Consider the following 26,086-nt stretch of genomic DNA (forward strand, 5'->3'; position numbering starts at 1 on the left):
TTATTACCAGAGTTGGCACTAAAGACAGTAACATTTTGATTTTCTCCAAAATTTAGGGATGGCAGCTAAGTACAAAAGAAGGTATGCGTGCAAGTTATAATTACTGCAGACAAAACTTCTTGTCAGGAAGAGTTCTTCAGGTGAGTTGTTTCTGTGGAAATTTGTTTTCATTCATTTTCTATTGTAGTAGCGCACCAGAGGGTGTTGCACTTTTATCTTGCTTGTCCTGCCTTGACATTGAAAATGTTATTTTTGGAATATGCTTGGCTTTACCACCTGTGTAAAACAGACTCCTGAACTATGACGTCAGGCCTTTTGTGCTGAACCTTTCAACTGACCTGTTCTTCCTCTTTTCAGTGAATCTGTGTTTGACTTATGTGGAGGCTAGGGGAATATAGGCACTCTGAAGATTACTGCTTACTGGAAGTCAGTTTTTTCCATAATTATACCAAACATTCTTAACCCAGATCCATAAGCCCCTGAAATTGTATGCAAAGTCATACCCTTATACATATGTGCATTATTCTGGAGAAAGGGATCATAGCTTCATCAGATTCTCAAAGCGGTCTATGACCATCGCCAAACCCCTTACCCTCTCCCTAAAACCAAAGACCGAATACTGAACCAGATTTTCTTTAATTCTTCTTCTGTCCATCAGAGGCTACTATGTCAATAACAAGTACACAAGAAAGAGAAAGAAAGGTTTATTATCTTCTGTGTAATAACAGGCAGGGCTCTGTCTTCTGTTGTAACAGTATTTTAGGCCCCCTTCCAAAGTGACATGAAAAGCCAGAATAATAACGGTGCATTATCTTTACAAAGCATCTATTTCACTCAAAGATTTTGAGGCTGGGGAGGGGGAAGGACTTTATTTCTATATTAGAAGATGTCTTGGAATAGAACACAAAATTAATGTTCGTAGCACTTACCACTACCTGACAGCTAGTTATCTCTCTACCCCATAAGCTCCATCAGAGCCAAGATTTTTTTTTTTTTTTTTTTTGCGGTACGCAGGCCTCTCACTGTTGTGGCCTCTCCCGTCGCGGAGCACAGGCTCCGGACGCACAGGCTCAGCGGCCATGACTCACGGGCCCAGCCGCTCCGCGGCATGTGGGATCTTCCCAGACCGGGGCACGAACCCGTGTCCCCTGCATCGGCAGGCGGACTCTCAACCACTGCACCACCAGGGAAGCCCCAGAGCCGAGATTTTATCTGTTTTGTTCAATACTGTATCCCCAGTGCCTAGAACAGTACTTAGCACATAGTTGATGCTCAGTAAAATTCATTGAATGCATGAATGAATGGTTATTCAAAATGAAGTAAGAGACCTCAAAACCATCCCAGTATTTGCCTCTATTCTTCTCTGCCTTTAGGTGCACTGCAGTGAGATGTTTTGAGAAGACAAAGGCTCTAGCTTTATTCTAAGTACAACAAAAACAATGATTTTCAATCCTGGCTACACATTAGATTCACCTGAGGGAGCTTAAAAAAAAAAAGTAAAAATACCCAAATTCCACCCCAGGCCAATTACATCTGGATCTCCAGGGGTGGAGCCTGAGCATCTGTTTATTTTCCTTGTTGTTGAGTTCACCAAGTGATTCTAATATGCTGCCAGGGTTGAGAAGCACAGGTCTAAAGGGTATTTTATATGTAAGGTGCAGTAATAAGTATTTTCTTGAGTCATTAAGATTTTTAAGTATAATATTTCTTTTAAATTACTTTTACTAAATTTATTCTTTTTCTTTAGGATGTATGTAGATTTTGCTGTGATCTAAGAGGGCCATCAAACAGCTACCTCTTTTCACTAAAGTCCAGCTTAGATTGTATTGTAGAATGTTTTTGTTTCTTTTTTTAATCGATTTTTTAAAAATTTATTTATTTTTGGCTGCATTGGGTCTTCGTTGCTGCATGCAGGCTTTTCTCTAGTTGCGGTGAGCGGGGGCTACTCTTTGTTGCGGTGCGCAGGCTTCTCATTGCAGTGGCTTCTCGTTGTGGAGCATGGGCCCTAGGCGCCCGGGCTCAATAGTCGTGGCTCATGGGCTCTAGAGTGCAGGCTCAGTAGTTGTGGCGCACGGGCTTAATTGCTCCACAGCATGTGGATCTTCCCAGACCAGGGCTCAAACCCGTGTCCCCTGCATTGGCAGGCGTATTCTTTACCACTGCACCACCAGGGAAGTCCTAGAATTAGTTTTATTAAGATATTAAAACCTTGTCATGAAACAGAACTCTGGTATATTTAACTCCTAGTTATATTTTGCCATGTTATCCATCTGAACTTGACAGTCCAAGAAAATACTTAAATTGTCATCAGATACAGGGTAGCATTGCTTAGCTTTCCATTCCTTTGTCATTATCTGCTTCTCTATTGTCTGATATACAGCTAATATTTGAACAGATGCCAGACAGAGGTTTGTGCTTTTCATTCTCACACTTGTGCTCAGATGCAGAAAGGTGTTTCTAAATCTAAACCACTTAACAGTATTCCTATTCGTAGGGGAAATGTGAGCCAGCCAAGTCCACAAAGTAAGAGAAAGAGGGAAGGTTCTGAGGTGGGTGTTGTGCATCTTTTAAGAGAGAACACGAACCACTCTAGGCTCGGGTAAGGCACTAAGAGGACCTGAGCAGAAAGGAAGTAGGAAAAACTAGACAGTGTCACAGCACCTTGAGCTGGAGTTCCAAACAAAGTAAACTACGTTTTTGGCTGTCGTAAGAATTGCGAGGAAAATCAGACCTGCCCAAAATCCAATTAATGGTGTTTTTTTTTTTTAACGTAATCTAGAATTAAATGATCTTTGGGTTTTCTGAAATTTGTGAATTTCCGTGTAATGGTTTTACACTGCTGGTTTGTATAAGTGAAAACTGCCCTTTTGGGAATGAACAGACAAGATAATCTTCTTACCTGTTTGGTAAACCCATATGAGTGTCATTACTAAACGCTGAACTAATTCGTTTTCGTAGTCATTCTTACCTTTGATATGTTGATGCCCCTGCTTAAAGATTTTTTTCCATTTCTTTCAGGAAATGGCCAGCCTCAAACGACAGTTCACTGAATTGTTATCGGATATAGGCTTTGTAAAAGAGGGACTCAGAGCAAGGGAAATTGAGAAAAGGGCCCAAGGAGGAGGAGATGGTATCTTGGATGCCACAGGAGAAGAGGTAAAGAATGTGGAGTTAGTTCTTACTTCTCTTTGATATCACACTCACAGTCTATTACCTCAGGAACACTTGTAGGCCTTGTTCACTTAAGCCCTATAGGCAGTGGGCTAGTGGCATTCTTGAGTTTCTTTCCACAAATGTCAGCTAACACTCAGAAAAACAAGAGTTTTTCTGTTGATTGTTGCTTCTTTTTTTTTTTTAATTTCACATTGGTTCTTGGTAGGTCCATCAGAGGTAGAATGGACTTTCCAATAATGTCTTCTTAATCAGACCAGCCTTTTTCAAACCCAGGATAGTTTTGTATTTAATAAGTATCAGAAGAACAATTCAAGATGAAACCTGATGCCACTCTGTTCTAAGTACAGTTAGTACTTTCTGGAAATTGTGAACATCTCATGAACCAGAATCTTTCTCTCGACTGATCCTTAGGAACACTTGGCTTTGTAACTGCTCTGCAGAGATCTAGAAAGTAATTGTGGGCTTCTTGGAATGGGTACTGTGTGAATGTGGTCCAGTAGATTTATTTTTTACTTAGAAATAATTTTTCTATCAAAGTGATAGAAATGAGATGCTTTTAAGATAGAAATCAAGAGAAATATAATAATAACTTCCAGGGACTAGACAGAAATAGCCACATTACTTATAAGATTAATGCTGTATTTCTCTCATAGGCTAACTCAAATGCTGAGAACCCCAAGTTGATATCAGCAATGCTGTGTGCTGCTCTGTATCCAAATGTAGTGCAGGTAAGGAAACATTTTTCCTGGGTCCTCCCACTTCCTGTTTGATTTTAGCCAAGGGATGTAAGTTAAGACATGCACATTAATCATCTTAAAGACACACACACACACAGCCTTTTAAACGTAGTATATATTTCCAATTTTTCAGTTCCCCAAATGTGTTTAGATACATCATTCAAGAACACATTTATTGGGCTTCCCTGGTGGCGCAGTGGTTGAGAGTCCACCTGCCAATGCAGGGGACGTGGGTTCGTGCCCCGGTCCGGGAAGATCCCGGTTGAGAGTCCGCCTGCCGAAGCAGGGGACGCGGGTTCGTGCTCTGGTCCAGGAAGATCCCACGTGCCATGGAGCGGCTGGGCCCATGGGCCATGGCCGCTGAGCCTGTGCGTCCGGAGCCTGTGCTCCGCAACGGGAGAGGCCATGGCAGTGAGAGGCCCGCATATCGCAAAAAAACAAAACAAAACACATTTATTGTATAAAATAAGGTGCCTTTTTAATCCTTCTGACATTGACATTCCAGCAATTAAAATGGACACAAATGTCACTGTCAGCCAGTCTGTGCATAACTAACCTATGTTAGGTAGAAATTTGATTCTACTACAATTTCCCTTATGCTCTCTACTCTGGACTAAAATTAGATAAGAACAAACAAGTCAGTGCCTTGTCATGGGACCACCTATGATCCCCCTCTTCTGAAAACCCTACCTGAATGTACTGTCGGACTTTTACCTGAGATTTGATTATCCAGTCCTTGTCAAACTTAGAATGTGAATTTGTCAGAGTACTGAAGCATTTCTCATTTAACTTTTTGATAAATGTTCAGTTGATGTCTGCTGATTCATTTATGGCTTATTTTTGCTTAGTGCTTGCATGCTTTTCAAATCATTTGAAATTTACTTTAAAAAAAATGATTTGGTGAAAAGCTATGGAGACAGTTAAAAAATCAGGGGTGAGGGGGATGACTAAGCAGAGCACAGAAGATTTTTAGGGCAGTAAAAATACTCTGCCATGATACCATAATGATAGACGACATGTCATACTCGCCCAAACCCATGGAATGTACAATAACAAAAGTAAACCCTAATGTAAACTATGGACTTTGGGTGATGATGATGTGACAATGAGGTGCTATATAGCCAGAGAATTATGTCTTAGGAAAATATTTATAGAAAATGATCCTATATTAGTTTTAATACATATATATTTTATTTGTGTTTATCTCCATTTCTATATATAAATATAAATCTAACAAAACTAAAATGATATTTGTCAAACATTAATGTTAGTTATTTCTTAATCATGGGATTACAGGAGTTATTATAGGTTATTATAAGATATTGAATATTGTTCCCTGTGTTATATAGTAGTAATGTTATTTTCTACAGTAAATATGGAGGTGTGTGTGTACATAAGCTTTTTATTTTTTTGAGTGAGACAATCTGTTTTTCACTATTTTGAAAAATTCATTTGGAAATATTGGATTGGAATTGTCAGCAGATTCCTGGTCCAGTGTTGCCAGCTGAATCTCTTTCCCTGATAGTCAGGGCAGACCTGAAACATCAACGTGGTTTCTCCCCCATGTGGCTGGTGTGTGGTATAGTCACCCAGAACTACTGCATTTACATCCATACCTCCTCATGGATAAAAAAAAGAAAAAGAAAGCATGCTTATACTGCTTCCAAAAGGAAACTAAGAGAGAGCGAAGCAGCAACAAAGGCCTTCAAACAAGACTGTTTTTTTGTCAAGGGATACATCCTACAGTGGAAATACATATTTTATATATATATATGTATATATATATATATATATATATATATTTTTTTTTTTTTTTTTTACAAATACCTGTTGTTTAGGTGAAAAGCCCAGAAGGGAAATTTCAGAAGACCAGTACCGGAGCTGTCAGAATGCAGCCGAAATCAGAGGAGTTGAAGTTTGTCACCAGGAGTGATGGATACGTACACGTTCACCCTTCATCCGTGAACCACCAGGTCGGGAGGGCTGGGTGTACTGACAGTCAGCTTCCACATCCACAGATTCAACCAGTGCGAATTGTCTAGTACTGTAGTATTTAGTATTGAAAAAATCTGAGTGTAAGTGGACCCATGCAGTTCAAAGCCTTGTTGTTCAAGGGTCAAATGCATTTACACGTGGCAGGTCCTGGGGTGAGAAACAGTCCCTTCACGTCAGCCAAACCTTGTTCTATCACTCACTGGCTTTAGCAGCACCACTGACTTGGGGAAAGTTGAATAAGCACAAATGTACTGGAAATTGAACTATTAAGCCTGCTTTCAGATATAACATTGTTTCTTTGCGGTGGTGACTTAAGAGGTCACAATGTGATTCTCTCATTCCATCTGTGCCTTCAGAGGCCATGACCTATGCTTGCCGATCCAACTTCCTCAGCCCTCCTCCTTTCTTCGGCCAGTTGCTGGGAGGCTTCTGCTCCCCGCACTCCACTAAATTCATCAGAAGTCATGAATAACCTCCTAGTTGTCAAATACAGGGAACAAGTTCCCTGGCTCTCATCATTCTTGACTCAGGAAGTATTTGACATTGCTGACTTCCCTACCTCTTGACACTGTCTTTGATGTTTTTTGCTTCTGAAGTATCACTTCCTTCTCTCTGATCATCCCCCTCGAGCCCCTTTACCAGATTCTCTTCCCTTACTCTGAAATCGCGGGTCTGCCCTTTTTCTCTTATTACAGTGCACATAATCTTCCTGAACCATCAGGGCACAACATCGTGGTTCTAACTGCCACCTACATGCTGACGCAGACCCCAAATCTCTCTCTCTTGTCCTGGGCTTTTTTTCCTGAGCTGTCTTGCTAGAAATCACCACCTGGATGCCTTCTAGTCACCTCAAACTCAAAAGCTGAAAAATCAAACTCATTATCTCTGAATTCACTCCTCTGTGTTCCCTGTCTTGGTGAAATGGGACCATCCAAATCAGAACCCTGGAGTCACATGGACCCTGCTTTTCTCCTGATGCCAGTCTAATGGGTCGCCAGGTCCCAACACTTCCACCTTTTTGACATGTCTCAGGTGTGCCTCCTTCTCTTGTCTCTGCTGCCATTTCCTCAGTTCAAACCCCAAACATCTGTCTCTTGCCTGAAGTACTAATCTTACTTCTGGTGCTTTCTCTCTCCAACCTTTTATACTACTGCTGCCAGAATCATCTTTACAAAACACACATTTGCTCTTGTCATACCCTTGCTTAAAACTCATCATAGATGGAGTCTACTGTAAACTCTCCTACGACCCTTCACATCTAGCCCCTTCTTAGCCCATGTCCCCTGCCCCAACTCCCTCCTGTCACTCTTTATGCTCCAGCGATACCAGACTGCCAACAGCATCCCCCGGTGCCATGACACAGGACACACTGTCCTCTATGCCTGGAATGGCGTTCTGATTCCCCAGCAGGCTCCCACTTACCCTCCAGGCTCCCATCATATATCCCTTTCCCAGTGTCCCTCTCCAAGTTGCTCCTTACTTCTGTTCCGTCACTGTATAGTGTGCATTTTTCCACTGTTGTACTTACCACATTATTTTATAGCTTATGGTATGTCTCATTCATGGACTTGTAAGATTCCTGAAGACAGGAGTTGGATTTTATTCATCTCTGCGTTCTTGATGTCTAGCATGGTGCCTAGCCAGCATAGCTGAAAGCAGATGCTCAATAAAGCTTCATCTCGATAAAGAGATGAAGGAGGAAGAGAGAAAAGGAGAATGGAGGAAGAGAGTGTGAAGTGTTAAGGCTGGTCAACCTGTGAAACTACTCAGTAAAGTGTCAGCAAAGCATGAAAACAAGTGTTAAGCTCAGAAGAGTCTGAGGACCAGGAAGTCATCTGCCCTTTTGGCTGCATGTGTACTTGGGAACCGGGGGCCCAAGTTACCTCCACTCATCCTGTCCTGCATTTACCGTGACGTTTCTGCAGTGAATCCAAGTCATTCATGCATCCACTCAGTATCTGCTTGCACCTCCTCTGTGCCCGGCATTGTTGCAGGCCACGGAGGACAGCGGATGAGCTAGGGAGACACGGTCTCTGCCCTCAGGGAACTTACATTCTAATGGGGAAGACAGGCAAGAAGTAAGTAAACAAATAATCTCAGGTTAACGACAAATGTTATGAAGGAAAATAAAACCATAAGAGATCGAGAGTGACAGGAGAGGGGCTTTTTTTTTTTTTTAAACTATAGTGGATTTACAATATTGTGTTAGTTTCAGGTATATAGCTTCAGATTCGTTTCCACTATAGGTTATTACGGGATATTGCATATAGCTCCCTGTGCTATACAGTAATGCTTCTTGTTTATCTTTTATATACCATGGTGAATATCTATCAATATTAATCCCATACTCCTAATTTATCCCTCCACCTCCCAAGAGGGGCTACTTTACAGAGTGGCCAGGGAAGAACTCTCAGGAGAAAACAATTGAGCAGATCCTAAATGAAGTAAAGGGCAAGTCATGCAGATATCTAAAGAGAGGACATTCCAAGCTGAGGAAATAAGTGCAAAGACCATGAGATGGGAGCATATTTGGTGTGTTCCAGGAAATGCAAGAAGGCAGCCAGTGCAGATGGAGGGGATGGTTAGGGGTGGAAGTGGTAGATGAGTTGGGACAAGGGGGCAGGGATCAGGTCGTGTAGGACCTTGTAATCCACAGAAGGATCTGAGATTTCATCCTTGGGAAATCTCTGGAGGGTTCTGAGCCCTAACTGGTTTTTTAAAGATCACTGTGGCCTCTGTATGGCAAAGAAACTGTGAAGATGCAAAAGGGCAGGTACGTAGGAAGCCATGGCAGTGGTGTGTATGAGATGACAGTTTGCATGAGGTGGTAGCTGTACAAGTGGTGAGAATACGTCAGTTCATCATGTATTTTGAAAACAGAGCTGACAGGACCTAGCGATGATATAGATGGAGTGAGGGAGAGAGAGCAATCAAGGATGGCTCCTAAATTGGGAGCTTGAGCAACTGGGTGCAAACTGGGCGAATGGGAGTATCATTTAATGAGACAGTGACCACCACAAGGAGGGGAAAATCGAGAATTCCTTTTGAACACAGCAAGTCTGAGATGCTTGTTAGATGTCCGAGTACAGACATCAAGTAGGCAGTTGCACACACAAGGCTGGAGCTCAGGGGAACCTACAGGCTGAAGATAATTTGGGGAGTCATTGGACAGGTGATGATTAAACCCCTGGGACTGGTGGAGTTCCCCTTTTGTTGCCAGTGACACAGCTGTCATATGTTTCAGGTCAGACACTTTGACAGCCCTTACCTGGTGTACCATGAGAAGATCAAAACCAGTCGGGTGTTCATCCGAGACTGCAGCATGGTGTCTGTGTACCCGCTGGTCTTGTTCGGAGGGGGCCAAGTCAATGTGCAGCTCCAAAGGGGAGAGTTCATTGTCTCCTTGGACGATGGCTGGATCCGTTTTGCAGCAGCTTCACATCAGGTAAGGGATCACGAGTCTGTCGCATGAGACTCAGGCCATGAGAGGCTCTGATAATAGGAAGTATAGGGCATTTCTTCAGGGAACAAGGACCACAGAGCTGCGTGAGAGTGAATGATGGTTCTGCAGGGGACACTAACTAAGCAAGACTGAGGCTGAAGTGAGGCCAGCGGGGGAGCCTTAGTAAGAGTTCAGGAAGCACAGTAGGAGGGGAAGCCCAGGACAGTTGGTGTGAAAGGCTTCAGACAGAAGCTATGAGTGAGGGGTTGGAGCTTCCTAATAGTTATACAAATACAAGTTCAAAGAAAATCAAAATATAGATGAGCAGAACTAAGTAAAAGTCACCCTGATTCCACAACCACCATTTAAAAAAAAATCTCAATTATTCACTCTATGGAGTCTCTAGAAAACATTTAAGGGGGAGTATATTTAAGAAATAAAAATTTTTAATATTTGCATCTCTTAGAAATCTTCTATTGCAGGAGGCAGAAACACCAACTCAAACATTACAGTTAAATTCCCTTTAAAGTCTGAAGCAGCACAGTCCAGGAGAAATATATGTGCCACATACCTAATAATTTTTCTAGTAGCCACATTAAAAAAAAGTAAATAGGTGAAATTTTAATATATTTTATATTGCAGAAAACATCTAAAAAGTTTTAATTTCAACATGTAATCAATATAAACAATTGAGATTTTTATACTCTTTTTTTCATACTAAGTCTTCAAAATCTGGTGTGTATTTTATACTCACAGCGCATCTCGATTTGGATCAGGCACATTTCATGTGGTCAGGAGATTAGCCACATGGGACAGTACAGGTCAAGAGGGCCAGGCAGGGTTGGTTTGATGCAGCTGCTTAACAACAAAAGCCTGTCTGGCCCTGTGGTAGCAGGATGGCTGTAGCAGCTCCTGGGTCACATCCGTGCAGCATATACTGTCCAAAAGGGAAGACAGAACGCTTCTTTCCTAAAAGTTCCAGCAAACCTCCTCTCCTAAACCAACTCCTGTGGCTGAAGAATGTCATGGACTCTAAGGCCTGGACTACCTGAACCACTCACTCTGGCAGGGCACATGGCGTGAGCCTGTGGGATGCAGACAGAGTCCACCCTGCAGGGTTGCCAGACAGCGGAGCAGCAGCCAAACAGATGCTGGCAAGACACGTACAGTGACACTGCATCAGCATAAGCAAACCTCCATAAAACATGTAGGCCGTCTCCCAACCCTATCCCCACCAACAAAAGCGGACAAATTCCAAAGTTAAAGAGATTTTTTTGGTTTAACATCTGCCATTTTTAATTCTCCATTTTCCTGCTTCTCCTCTCGGAGCAAACTGTAAAAGTTGACCAAGCTTTAATATGGAGAACACTATATAAAAGCCATATTTCCCGATTTAATATTTTCTTTAAATGAGATGTGAGACAGGAGGCTTTTTAAAATGGACCCCACTTAGTATATTACAGAGCTGACATTGAGTGTATGTTCCTATAATTGCATCAAGAAATTTTAGAAGCACTTTTAGAAAAAAAATGTGTTTAGCTCCCCCACCATGGAATTAAAATAGCAGAAATCTAGAATAATGATAATCATAACTGGAGAATTTCCTTTAATAACCTTTCCTTCCCTGTTGGTCCAAGCACTGCTTACATTGCAACTTTCATTTTAGGTGGCTGAATTAGTAAAGGAACTTCGCTGTGAACTTGACCAGCTTCTCCAGGATAAGATAAAAAACCCAAGCATAGATCTGTGTACCTGTCCTCGAGGGTCACGGATCATCAGCATGATTGTGAAACTTGTCACCACACAATAAAGACCAGGCTTGGGAGAGTGCTTGCTACTCACCTACTTGCTCAGCTGGGAAATGACGGCAGCACCTCTCCCTCGAGCTGCAGCTCCGCGATGGGGCTGCCCTGGTGAAGGAGCCCAGGGCAGGCACTGCCGGGTCAGCTGAGGCGACGCACACCTGCAGGGAAATTTTCCACACTAAGTATTTCTAACCAAGCAGTGGGCACACCCAGCACAATTTGGAGTGTCGATGTGAGTTCAAAAACCAACTTGCCTGTATTTTTCTCTCTGACTGCCCTGGAATGAATGAAATTCATCTGATTAACAGGAAAGTGAATGTTTAATACAATTCTGTTTTAATCTATGTATTATTTTTCTCCTGATTTTTACTGGGGTGAGATAAAGGGCATGAGGAGAAATATCAGTTGTTTTTTTTCTGTCATAAAGGCTCAACTGAAAGAAGTCAGAACAGAGAAGGAAAAAAATCTTGTGAGCAAGAAAAATTAAAATTTCATTTCAGCTATAGGCCATTACATAAACTTCAATTGTGAGGGATTTTTACTCATTAAAGTTCAGCTTAAAAAAACCAAACTTAATGAGCACTTATTTGTTATCAGAATGTGAGCTGGTTTTTATCCATAACACACTTCTTTTTTTTTTTAATAAATTTATTTTATTTATTTATTTTTGGCTGAGTTGGGTCTTCGTTGCTGTGCACAGGCTTTCCCTAGTTGCAGCGAGCAGGGGCTACTCTTCGTTGTGGTGCGCGGGCTTCTCATTGCAGTGGCTTCTCTTATTGCAGAGCACGGGCTCTAGGCACGTGGGCTTCAGTAGTTGTGGCACGTGGGCTCAGTTGTTGTGGCTCGCGGGCTCTAGAGCGCAGGCTCAGTTGTGGCGCACGGGCTTAGTTGCTCCACAGCATGTGGGATCCTCCCGGACCAGGGCTCGAACCCGTGTCCCCTACATTGGCAGGCGGATTCTCATCCACTGCACCAGCAGGGAAGCCCCACACTTATTTTATTTTATTTTTTTTTTTGCGGTACACGGGCCTCTCACTGTTGTGGCCTCTCCCGTTGCAGAGCATAGGCTCCAGACGCACAGGCTCAGCAGCCATGGCTCACAGGCCCAGCCGCTCTGCAGCATGTGGGATCCTCCCGGACTGGGGCACGAACCCACGTCCCCTGCATCCGCAAGCGGACTCTCAACCACTGCACCACCAGGGAAGCCCCCCACACTTACTCTTAAAAGCAGAACAGTCTGGGTGTTTTCATTCTCTTGTAGGTTTTCTATTTAGGAATCTTATGAACCCTGTCTTATGAACTCACCTGGATCTAATGGCCACATTTCACATTACCCGAAGGAGAATTTTAATGGTATTCTCAGAACAGAGTTGGCATGGTTAAGGTAGAAAAGGTTGCCATACTAGTGTCAGATTTACAGCCATAAAAATACCTTCCATGGGACTGTTATTTTCAACCACCACTTAGGGTAATGGGGCACTAGCATTCTGAAAAAAAAAGTATGTATATATTTACACTTTCCCTGGACATTTTTCAGTGTGACCAAGAAGAATCCCAAAAAGCTGGGTGGAAAAAGTATTCCTGTATTTGGGTAGTCCTCAGATAGAGAGTCACTACAGGTTTCCCACTATACATGGAATTCACACTAACTCAACAAAACCACCTCAGTGAAGGATGTTCACTTTTCAAGGTATTACTTTAAGTTCTCAGGAAACCACCGAAACTGTCCAAAACAGTCATTATGAAGTGTGTTTAAGCATCGGTGCACTTAAAGAGCTTAGGCTCTAAGCAGTGTTTTTAAAAGGCATTAATTCATGTCATCACTTTAAATAAAAACATACATATGCATAGCACCCACAGTATACAAGTTCTGACTTGCTATTGAAACAAGGCTCACATTACAGAACCGATTAGGCTGGGACATTTAGGAGAAATGAAGGAGAAAACTGCACTAACCCTCTAAACAAGTTTTTTTCAAACCAGTTTTCAGAGCTCATTCTGCCCTAACTAGAGCCAAGTGGACCTGCAGGTTTGAATGCAAGTTTGCAGCAGAGCACGCAGCTGCAAGGTAGTTAATAACAAAACTTTCCATTCAGAGTGCTGAGAAACTGCTCTCTCAGGGAAGCCGTGCTGGGCTGGTTACTTTCAGCCACACACAAGTGCATAAATCCATAGCAGCACTATTTACAATAGCCAAGGCACAGAAACAACCTAAATATCCATCAACAGATTGACTGGATAAAGGAGATGTGATGTATATAGACACAATGGAATATTGCTCAGCCATAACAAAATAATGAAATAATGCCATTTGGAACAACATGGATGGACCTAGAGATTATCATACCAAGTGAAATAAGCCAGACAGAGAAAGACAAATATCATAGGATATTACTTACATGTGTAATCTAAAAGAGTGATTCAAATGAACTTATTTACAAAACAAACAGACTCACAGACATAGAAAACAAACATAGTTATCAAGAGGATAGCCAGGTCGGGTGGGGTGGGCGTGGGGAGGAGGGATAAATCAGGAGTTTGGGATTAACATGTACACACTACTATATATAAAATAGGTTAACAAGGACCTACTGTACAGCACAGGAAACTATATTCAGTATCTTGTAATAACCTGTAATGGAAAAGAATCTAAAAAAGTATATATATGTATAACCGAATCACTTTGCTGTACACTTGAAACTAACACAACATTGTAAACTAACTGTAATTCAACCAAAAAAACAAAAATGCACAAACCCTATCATTCTGTAGATGTGCCAGAATGTGAAAAAGGTTGGAAAGCCTTGCCTGAAGGCATTCATAAGAAAATCCTCACCCACAAACTAAATTTCTTTAAGCTCATCATTAAAATTATGAAATAAGAAATGAAATAGGATTATCTCTTTTTGATTAAAGTCAGAATACAGTAGTATTTCAAGGTGAAACTGGATTTCTAAGCCCCAACAAGATGGTCAGAATTTAATGTTAATTTTATGGAGAACTCTGTAAATGTTTTCTTAAATATTTGTTTTACTGGAATCTAGTTAGGGAACAATATTAATGAAATACTCGCTACAAAATTAGTCTGCACTGCTGTTTTGTAGTACATGTAATTGGGAAGTTCTCAGGAAATGAGACTATCTCAACACTTACAGAGGGGGTCAGATTGATAAAACATTAGCTTTGTCTTCTTCCTCAAGTTCCACATCTGAACGTTACCATTCAAACTCCCTGACAAGTAATGAACTTCGGCCTTTCAAGTGCTCAGATAATAGAATGGGGAGGAGAAAAGTATATCAAAGCATGAAGCCTGGGGATCTATAGGCATGGTCATTGTTTTTTCTTTCTAGGCAATGGTTTGAATATGTCCCTTAGAGGTTATCATAAAATAAGATCTTGTGAAAGATAGGCTGGGACCTGGGACCCTTTGCTGCAGTGCCTGCACCTGGACAAACGTCTCCTCAAGCAACAAAATACAAAAACAACAACAACTATAAGGGACTAAAAATAACTGTGTGCATGAGCAGTTGGGGCAAATTATGATCAACAAGATACAAGAAGACAAAAAACCCAACAAAAGCAGGGTGTCAGGAGCAAAAGCAGGGTACTGCACATGCCCCCTGCACACGGCACCACCAAGGGGGTGAGCAGACCACCTAAGCCACCCCTCCCGCCCGACTCCTGGACCCGCCCCTACCCTCACCCCCATGTAAGGGACCAGCTTGCACCCCTCAGGGAGCGAGCAAGGGGAGCCCCAATAAAGCCTTGCTTGAATTTCTTGTCTGGCCTCTTGTCAATTTCTACTGATTAAGGAGGCCAAGAACCCTGGTCGGTAACATAGGGACAGAAAAGACTGAAAAAGAGAAAGATTGCCGTTTCAACCTACTCCCTGTGGGTATCTATTCAGGCACCAACCTGTAAACTTCCAGAAAGGGCCAGTGAAGGCAGTAGCACCCTGTCCACTGCCCACCGGGGTGATCAAGCCTGGAAAACAGCCAGCTGTATGTTGTCTGTGGGTCTCTGACCCACAGGTGGGACTCTGACCCACAGGTGGGACTCACCCACGCATACACCAGTATACAGAAATCTGCCTTTTCAGCCTGTTCCCAATGGGACTTCTCTTGGTGGCAGGAAAATAAAGGAGAGAATATTGGGACAATCGTACTTCCAGACCCTACATGATATGAGGTTTGAAATCTATTACTCTCAGAAATCTCCCATCAGGGAGAGCCCACTGGACCAAGATCTGCAGAGTGTGAAAGGAGCCTCTCCCTGCTCTGCTTGTCATCTGCCAATGTGAGCTGTTACCAGCCAGAGGGAGCAGGTCTCACAAGCTAAGAGGAGTGATGCTGTAGCTGCCTGATGTCCACTCTCTCAGGATAGGAGAGAAGAGAGGACAGAGAGAGGAGAAGTAGAGAGATTTCAGGAGAGGGAAAGGGACAAAGGGGAGGGGAAAGTGGTGAGGGAAAAAGGACTAAGGAGAGGGGCAAGCATTTCCTGAATGAGGGCACTGAGGCCCTCAGGGGCCAGGAAGGCAGACCTACCAAATGTGGTGACACTGAAACAAGAGGTTCAGGCAGCTTTGTAAATTCAGCACCTGCGGAACATCCAAATGGACAATGGGTGCTCTTGCAGCTGGGACAGGTCTGGCCTTAGCAGCTATGGGCTTTGTGGGCGTGTACATGCAGGGGCTGGGCTGGGTCAGGGTCTGAGCTGCCTCCACAGCTCCCATAGCGGGCCCAGGTGCGTGACTACTGCAGTCCTAGGACCGGCTTCAGTGGATTTGTGCTGGTAGCCTTGTGAAAACAAAGCCTGAGAGGCACCAGGGCCCACTGCCAGCATACAGTGGACATGGGGCCAAGGGCAATGCCAACAACAGTGTACTTTGTGAGCCCACACAACGGGTTGTGAAAGGTGACACAACAGCACAGCCACAGGTGAACAGCTCCAGCAGAGGAATACTCAGTGGCTCCTCTCCCAATGGGAGCGCTCCAATCCCACCTACCTTGCACCACAGATTAGAAACTCAGCTCAGAATGGATCTGGCAGCTTCTACTCCATCAACTAGGGAACAGACCCTGCTCCTGACAGGGCAGTGACAACCACAGAGCAAGGAGGAAGGCCTGCTCAATATCCAGTGCAGGCTCTGGTCACCACAACATCATTCACACCTCCTATCAAGGGGATAACGGCCAGTATACAATGAAGAAAGAAGTGACAGCCACGCATACTAAAAACAGCCCTCGCACCAATAAATATTAAACCCACACAGGCTACACAGGAACATTCCCACGTAAAAATAGCCCTCCAAGACCACAGTAGATAACTGTTTCCCCTAAACTCATAGAGCAAGAGAAATATAAGTAAAATGAAGAAGGAAGAGGAACCACTCCCAATTAAAAGCTCGAGAGATTTCCCCTGAAAGAATAAAACAGACCTCTTCAGTCTAACAGACGCCGAGTCTAAAAAGGAGATAATGAAAATACTGACAGAATTAAGAAAGGCTATCAACAGAAATGCAGATTACTGTAAAAGGGAACTAAAAACTACAAGGAGGAGCCAAGAAAAATTAGAGAATTCATTTAAAGAGAAGAAAGCTGAACTAAAGGCTATAAACAGCAGAATGAATAATGCAGAAGAATGAATATGTGATCTAGAAGATGAATAATGGAAATCATCCAATTAGAACAGCAGATAGAAACGAAAATTTTTAAAAAATGAAAGCAATATAAGAGACCTATGAGATAATATAAAGCATGTCATTTACACATAATAGGGATCCCAGAAAGATAAGAAAGAGAAAAAGGGGTTTAAAATGTATTTGAAGAAATTATGGCTGAAAACTTCCCAAACCTAAAGAAGGAAATAGATATCCAGATACAGGAAGCACAGAGGGTTCCAAACAAGATAAACCCAAACAGACCTACACCAAGATATATTATAATAAAAATGGCAAAAGTTAAAGATGAATAGAGGATTCTAAACGCAGCAAGAGAAAAACAAAGAATTAATTACAAGGGAACCCCCATAAAGCTATCAGCTGATTTCTCTACAGAAATGTTGCAGGCTGGAAAGGAGTGGCAAGACATATTCAAAGTCCTGAAAGGGAAAAATCTGCAACCTGGGATACTCTACCGAGCAAGGTTATCATTTACAATAGAAGGAGAGATAAAGAATTTCTCAGACAAGCAAAAACTAAAAGAATACAGCAATACTAAACCTATCCTAAAGGAAATATTGAAAGGTCTTCTCTAAATAGAAAAGTAAGAGTCTATAGGAAAGAGAAAATCACAATTAGAAAGTAAATCACTTAAATAAGCCAGTACACAGATTTTTTAAAAAATCAAAAAATTTCTGTGAAAGCAATGATAACCACAATGAACAGCAAAAGGATGAACATGAAGATGCAAAAGAGGACATCAAAATCATAAAATGTGGGGGAGGAGAGTAAGAAAATGTAGATTTTTTTTTCTAGAATGTGTTTAAGTCTATATGGCTACCAGTGTAAAGCAAGTAGATACAGGAAAGGGTTAACATACTTGAAAAACAGGGCAACCACAAATCAAAAACACACAATAGATTCACAAAAACCAAAAAGAACAGAACATAAGCATAATACAAAATAAAATCATCAAACCACAAAAGGAAAAACAAAAAGAAAAAAAAGGACAAAGAAGAAATATAAAATCAATGGGAAAACAAGGTTTAAAATGGCAATAAATACATATCTATCAATAATTATCTGTCAGTGGACTAAATGCTCCAATCAAAAGACACAGAGTGACAGATTGGATAAAAAGGCAAGACCCTACAATATGCTGCCTACAAGAAACCCACTTTAGGGCAAAGGACGCACATAGATTAAAAGTGAGGGGATGGAAAAAGATATTTCACGTAAATGAAAATGACAAGAAAGCAGGGGTCACAATACTCAGACAAAATAGACTTTAAAACAAAGGCTATAAACAAAGATTAAAAAGGACACTATATATTGATAAAGGATCAATACAAGGAGAGGATATTACACTTGCCAACATATATGCACCCAATATAGGAGCACCCAAATACATAAAACAAATACTAACATACATAAAGGGAGAAACTGACAGGAATACAATAATAGTATGAGACTTTAACATCCCACTCACATCAATCGACAGATCTTTGAGACAGAAAATCAATAAGACAACATAGATCCTACATGATACAATACAACAGTTAGACTTAATTGACATCTTCAGGACATTACAGCCAAAAAAAGCAGAATACACATTCCCTTCAAGTCCACATGGAACATTCGCTAGGACTGACCACATACTAGGACACAAAACAAACCTCAACAAATTTAAGAATATAGAAGTTATTTCAAGCATCTTTTCTGATCACAACAGCATAAAACTAGAAATCAACAACAGAAAAAGAAAGGAGAAAAAAAATTTTCATGGGGACTAAACAACATGCTACAAAAAACCAATGGGTCAACGATGAAATCAAAGGAGAAATTTAAAAATAACTTGAGGCAAATGACAAGGAAATACAACCATACAACATCTATGGAATGCAGCAAAAGCAGTTCTTACAGGGAAGTTCATAGCGATACAGGCCTTCTTTAAGAAACAAATCTCAAACAACATAACCCACCACCTAAAAGAATTAGAAAAAGAACAAACAAAACCTGAAGTCAGCAGAAGGAAGGAGATAATAAAGATCAGAGAGGAAATAGAGATTTAAAAGAAAAAATAGAAAAAAAAAATCTATAAAACCAAGATCTGGTTCTTTGAAAGGGTAAACAAAATTGACAAACCTCTGGCCAGGCTCACCAAGAAGAAAAGAGAGAAGACACAAATAAACAAAATAAGAAATGAAAGAGGAGAAATCACAACAGATACCACAAAAATATAAAAACCGTAAAGTATACTATGAACAATTATATGCCAACAAATTTGACAACCTTGAAGAAATGGACAACTTTCTAGAAACATACAGCCAACCAAAACTGAATCAAGAAGAAATAGATAACCTGAACAGATCAATCACTAGAAATGAAATAGAATCTGTAATGAAATAAACTCCTTATAAACAAAAGTCCAGGGCCAGATGGCTCCACTGGCGGATTCTACCAAACATACAAAGAAGAACTTCTACCGATCCTTCTCAAACTCTTCGAAAAGACCGAAGAGGAAGGAACACTCCCAAAGACTTCTATGAAGCCACCATCACCCTGATACCAAAACCAGACAAAGACACTACCAAAAAAGAATATTATAGGCCAATATCTTTGACGAATATAGACACAAAAATTCTCAACATTTCTGCCCCAGCATGAGCCGAAGCTGCCCTCCGCCTCTTTAGGAGACTCTCCAAGACCAGCAGGGCTCTGTTCTCGAGAACCCTGTGGTTGCCTGGGCTTGGATTTTCCTTCAAGATAGAACTTGATGTTCATCTATGGGGAGTGTGGTCACTTGACAGCCTCCAGCTGCTAATGCCTTCAGGACCCACTTCAGTTTTCCAGATGAAGCTATGCTCTTCCTGGGCAGTGACTAGCCAGCTACTCAGCATAAAGGAAAGGCATCCAGCACAGCTTTCAGCACAGGTCTGTCCCAGGAAGCATCACGTGTCATTAGGAAGACTACCTGGGACTCAAGCTCACATCTTTGAGTCCTATAAGCATTTAGATATACCACATTCTCCCTCTGTCACTCATAAGACTCCAGTCCACTCAGAAATCCACTGACTTATACTTCTGGACACAGGGCTTATCTTTGAAGCCATGTGGATGAAAGGCTCTTGGTGCTGCAGCCAGGAGTCAGTGCTGTGTCTCTGAGGTGGGAGAGGAAATTTCAGGACACTGGTCCACAAGAGACCTCCCAGCTCCACATAATATCAAATGGTGAAAATCTCCCAGAGACCTCTATCTCAACACCAGCACCCAGCTTCACTCAACGACCAGCAAGCTACAGTACTGGACACCCTATGCCAAACAACTAGCAAGACAGGAACACAACCTCACCCCTTAGCAGAGGGGCTGCCTAAAATCATAATAAGGCCACAGACACCCCAAAACACACCACCAGATGTGGACCTGTCCACCAGAAAGACAAGATCGAGCCTCATCCACCAGAACACAGGCACAAGTCCCCTCCACCAGGAAGGCTACACAACCCACTGAAACAAAGTTAGCCACTGGGGACAGACACCAAAAACAATGGGAACTACGAACCTGCAGCCTGCAAAAAGGAGACCCCAAACACAGTAAGATAAGCAAAATGAGAAGACAGAAAAACACACAGCAGGTGAAGGAGCAAGATAAAAACCCACCAGACCTAACAAATGAAGAGGAAATAGGCAGTCTACCTGAAAAAGAATTCAGAATGATAGTAAAGATGATCCAAAATCTTGGAAATAGAATAGACAAAATGCAAGAAACATTTAACAAGGACCTAGAAGAACTAAAGAGGAATCAAGCAATGATGAGCAACACAATAAATGAAATTTAAAATACTCTAGATGGGATCAATAGCAGAATAACTGAGGCAGAAGAACGGATAAGTGACGTGGAAGATAAAAAAAAATAGTGGAAATAACTGCTGCAGAGCAGAATAAAGAAAAAAGAATGAAAATAACTGAGGACAATCTCAGAGACCTCTGGGCCAACATTAAATGCACCAACATTCGAATTATAGGGGTTCCAGAAGAAGAAGAGAAAAAGAAAGGGACTGAGAAAATATTTGAAGAGGTTATAGTTGAAAACTTCCCTAATATGGGAAAGGAAATAGTTAATCAAGTCCAGGAGGCACAGAGAGTCCCATACAAAATAAATCCAAGGAGAAATACGCCAAGACAGATATTAATCAAACTGTCAAAAATTAAATACAAAGAAAACATATTAAAAGCAGCAAGGGAAAAACAACAAATAACACACAAGGAAATCCCCATAAGGTTAACAGCTGATCTTTCCACAGAAACTCTACAAGCCAGAAGGGACTGGCAGGACATATTTAAAGTGATGAAGGAGAAAAACCTGCAACCAAGATTACTCTACCCAGCAAGGATCTCATTCATTTTGATGGAGAAATTAAAACCTTTACAGACAAGCAAAAGCTGAGAGAGTTCAGCACCACCAAACCAGCTTTACAGCAAATGCTAAAGGAACTTCTCTAGGCAAGAAACACAGCAGAAGGAAAAGACCGACAATAACGAACCCAAAACAATTAAGAAAATGGGAATAGGAACATACATATCAATAATTACCTTAAATGTAAATGGACTAAATGCTCCCACCAAAAGACACAGATTGGCTGAATGGATACAAAAACAAGACCCATATATATGCTGTCTACAAGAGACCCACTTCAGACCTAGAGACACATACAGACTGAAAGTAAGGGAATGGAAAAAGATATTCCATGCAAATGGAAACCAAAAGAAAGCTGGAGTAGCAATTCTTATATCAGACAAAATAGACTTTAAAATAAAGACTATTAGAAGAGACAAAGAAGGACACTACATAATGATCAAGGGAGCGATTCAAGAAGAAGATATAACAATTGTAAATATTTATGCACCCAACATAGGAGCACCTCAATACATAAGGCAAAAACTAACAGCCACAAAAGGGGAAATCAACAGTAACACACTCATAGTAGGGGACTTCAACACCCCACTTTCACCAATGAACAGATCATCCAAAATGAAAATAAATAAGGAAACACAAGCTTTAAATAATACATTAAACAAGATGGACTTAATTGATATTTATAGGACATTCCATCCAAAAACAACAGAATACACATTCTTCACAAGTGCTCATGGAACATTCTCCAGGATAGATCATATCTTGGGTCACAAATCAAGCCTTGGTAAATTTAAGAAAATTGAAATTGTATCAAGTATCTTTTCCGACCACAACGCTATGAGACTAGATATCAATTACAGGAAAAGATCTGTAAAAAATACAAACACATGGAGGCTAAACAATACACTACTTAATAACGAAGTGATCACTGAAGAAATCAAAGAGGAAATCAAAAAATACCTAGAAACAAATGACAATGGAGACACGACGGCCCAAAACCTATGGGTTGTAGCAAAAGCAGTTCTAAGAGGGAAGTTTATAGCAATACAATCCCACCTTAAGAAACAGGAAACATCTCGAGTAAACAACCTGACCTTGCACCTAAAGCAATTAGAGAAAGAAGAACAAAAAACCCCCAAAGTTAGCAGAAGGAAAGAAATCATAAAGATCAGATCAGAAATAAATGAAAAAGAAATGAAGGAAACGATAGCAAAGATCAATAAAACTAAAAGCTGGTTCTTTGAGAAGATAAACAAAATTGATAAACCATTAGCCAGACTCATCAAGAAAAAAAGGGAGAAGACTCAAGTCAATAGAATTAGAAATGAAAAAGGAGAAGTAACAACTGACACTGCAGAAATACAAAAGATCATGAGAGATTACTACAAGCAACTCTATGCCAATAAAATGGACAACCTGGAAGAAATGGACAAATTCTTAGCAATGCACAACCTGCCAAGACTGAATCAGGAAGAAATAGAAAATATGAACAGACCAACCACAAGCACTGAAATTGAAACTGTGATTAAAAATCTTCCAACAAACAAAAGCCCAGGACCAGATGGCTTCACAGGCGAATTCTATCAAACATTTAGAGAAGAGCTAACACCTATCCTTCTCAAACTCTTCCAAAATATAGCAGAGGGAGGAACACTCCCAAACTCATTCTACGAGGCCACCATCACCTTGATACCAAAACCAGACAAGGATGTCACAAAGAAAGAAAACTACAGGCCAATATCACTGATGAACATAGATGCAAAAATCCTCAACAAAATACTAGCAAACAGAATCCAACAGCACATTAAAAGGATCATACACCATGATCAAGTGGGGTTTATTCCAGGAATGCAAGGATTCTTCAATATACACAAATCAATCAACGTGATACACCATATTAACAAATTGAAGGGGAAAAACCATATGATCATCTCAATAGATGCAGGGAAAGCTTTCGACAAAATTCAACACCCACTTATGATACAAACCCTGCAGAAAGTAGGCATAGAGGGAACTTTCCTCAACATAATAAAGGCCATATATGACAAACCCACAGCCAGCATCATCCTCAATGGTGAAAAACTGAAAGCATTTCCACTAAGATCAGGAACAAGACAAGGTTGCCCACTCTCACCACTCTTATTCAACATAGTTTTGGAAGTTTTAGCCAGAGCAATCAGAGAAGAAAAGGAAATAAAAGGAATCCAAATCGGAAAAGAAGTAAAGCTGTCACTGTTTGCAGATGACATGATACTATACATAGAGAATCCTAAAGATGCTACCAGAAAACTCCTAGAGCTAATCAATGAATTTGGTAAAGTAGCAGGATACAAAATTAATGCACAGAAATCTCTGGCATCCCTATACACTAATGATGAAAAATCTGAAAGTGAAATCAAGAAAACACTCCCATTTACCATTGCAACAAAAAGAATAAAATATCTAGGAATAAACCTACCTAAGGAGACAAAAGACCTGTATGCAGAAAATTATAAGACACCAATGAAAGAAATTAAAGATGATACAAATAGATGGAGAGATATACCATGTTCCTGGATTGGAAGAATCAATATTGTGAAAATGACTACTACCCAATGCAATCTACAGATTCAATGCAATCCCTATCAAACTACCACTGGCATTTTTCACAGAACTAGAACAAAAAATTTCAAAATTTGTATGGAAACACAAAAGAACCCGAATAGCCAAAGCAATCTTGAGAATGAAAAACGGAGCTGGAGAAATCAGGCTTCCTGACTTCAGACTATACTACAAAGCTACAGTAATCAAGACAGTATGGTACTGGCACAAAAACAGAAAGATAGATCAATGGAACAGGATAGAAAGCCCAGAGATAAACCCACGCACATATGGTCAACTTATCTTTGATAAAGGAGGCAGGAATGTACAGTGGAGAAAGGACAGCCTCTTCAATAAGTGGTGCTGGGAAAACTAGACATGTACATGTAAAAGTATGAGATTAGATCACTCCCTAACACCATACACAAAAATAAGCTCAAAATGGATTAAAGACCTAAATGTAAGGCCAGAAACTATCAAACTCTTAGAGGAAAACATAGGCAGAACACTCCATGACATAAATCACAGCAAGATCCTTTTTGACCCACCTCCTAGAGAAATGGAAATAAAAACAAAAATAAACAAATGGGACCTAATGAAAGTTCAAAGCTTTTGCACAGCAAAGGAAACCATAAATAAGACCAAAAGACAACCCTCAGAATGGGAGAAAATATTTGCAAATGAAGCAACTGACAAAGGATTAATCTCCAAAATTTATAAGCAGCTCATGCAGCTCAATAACAAAAAAACAAACAACCCAATTCAAAAATGGGTAGAAGACCTAAATAGACATTTCTCCACAGAACATATACAGACTGCCATCAAACACATGAAAGAATGCTCAATGTCATTAATCATTAGAGAAATGCAAATCAAAACTACAATGAGGTATCATCTCACACCAGTCAGAATGGCCATCATCAAAAAATCTAGAAACAATAAATGCTGGAGAGGGTGTGGAGAAAAGGGAACACTCTTGCACTGCTGGTGGGAATGTGAATTGGTACAGCCACTATGGAGAACAGTACGGAGGTTCCTTAAAAAACTACAAATAGAACTACCATATGACCCAGCAATCCCACTACTGGGCATATACCCTGAGAAAACCATAATTCAAAAAGAGTCATGTACCAAAATGTTCATTGCAGCTCTATTTACAATAGCCCAGAGGTGGAAACAACCTAAGTGTCCATCATCGGATGAATGGATAAAGAAGATGTGGCACATATATACAATGGAATATTACTCAGCCATAAAAAGAAATGAAATTGAGCTATTTGTAATGAGGTGGATAGACCTAGAGTCTGTCATACAGAGTGAAGTAAGTCAGAAAGAGAAAAACAAATACCGTATGCTAACACATATGTATGGAATTTAAGGAAAAAAAATGTCATGAAGAACCTAGGGGTAAAACAGGAATAAAGACACAGACCTACTTGAGAATGGACTTGAGGATATGGCGAGGGGGAAGGGTAAGCTTTGACAAAGTGAGAGAGAGGCATGGACATATATACACTACCAAACGTAAGGTAGATAGCTCGTGGGAAGCAGCCGCAGAGCACAGGGAGATCAGCTCGATGCTTTGTGACCGCCTGGAGCGGTGGGATAGGGAGGGTGGGAGGGAGACGCAAAAGGGAGGGGATATGGGAACATATGTATATGTATAACTGATTAAATTTGTTATAAAGCAGAAACTAACAACCATTAAAAAAAGATGTAAAATTCTTAGAATAATACTGATATGAAAAAAAAATCAGTCAACATGAAAAAAAAAATCTCAACAAAATATTATTAAACCAAAGCCACCAACACATAAAAAAGGTTACACACCACAACCAAGTTGGATTCATCCTAGGGTCACAAGGACCATTCAACATATGCAGATCAATCAATGTGATACACCACATCAACAAAAGGACAAAAACCACATGATCACCTCAATAGATGCAGAGAAAGCATTGGATAAAATTGACCACAACTCTTAAAGTGGGTAGAGGCGGAACATATCTCAAAGTAATAAAAGATATTTATGACAAACTTACAGCCAATATAATACTCAACGGTGAAAAGCTGAAAGCCTTCCCACTAAAATCTGGAACAAGACAAGGATACCCACTCTCACCACTTCTCTTCAACATAGTATTGGAAGTCCTAGCCACAGCAATCAGACAAAAGAAAAGGTATTCAGATTGTTAATAAAGAGGTAAAATTGTCATTATATGCAGATGACATGATAATATATAGAAAACCCTAAAGACTCCACACAAAAGCTATTAGA

General features: G+C 40.8%; 1 protein-coding gene across 6 annotated transcripts in view; it reads left to right on the forward strand.

Moving 5' to 3' along the window:
* Positions 1-11,817, forward strand: part of DHX57 (DExH-box helicase 57) — a 58,421-nt gene extending 46,604 nt beyond the window's left edge. For all 6 annotated transcript variants that reach the window (XM_081254046.1, XM_081254045.1, XM_081254048.1 and 3 more), the window contains 6 exons: positions 57-140; positions 3,019-3,156; positions 3,828-3,902; positions 5,750-5,884; positions 9,151-9,351; positions 11,015-11,817. In XM_081254046.1, coding sequence (XP_081110172.1) covers positions 57-140; positions 3,019-3,156; positions 3,828-3,902; positions 5,750-5,884; positions 9,151-9,351; positions 11,015-11,158 — 777 coding nt within the window. In that variant the 3' untranslated portion in view covers positions 11,159-11,817. The remainder of the gene's footprint in view (positions 1-56; positions 141-3,018; positions 3,157-3,827; positions 3,903-5,749; positions 5,885-9,150; positions 9,352-11,014) is intronic.
* Positions 11,818-26,086: the final 14,269 nt, after the last annotated feature.

Source organism: Mesoplodon bidens (genome assembly GCF_964165515.1).
Source record: "Mesoplodon bidens genome assembly, chromosome: 14".
Taxonomy (NCBI): Eukaryota; Metazoa; Chordata; class Mammalia; order Artiodactyla; family Ziphiidae; genus Mesoplodon; species Mesoplodon bidens.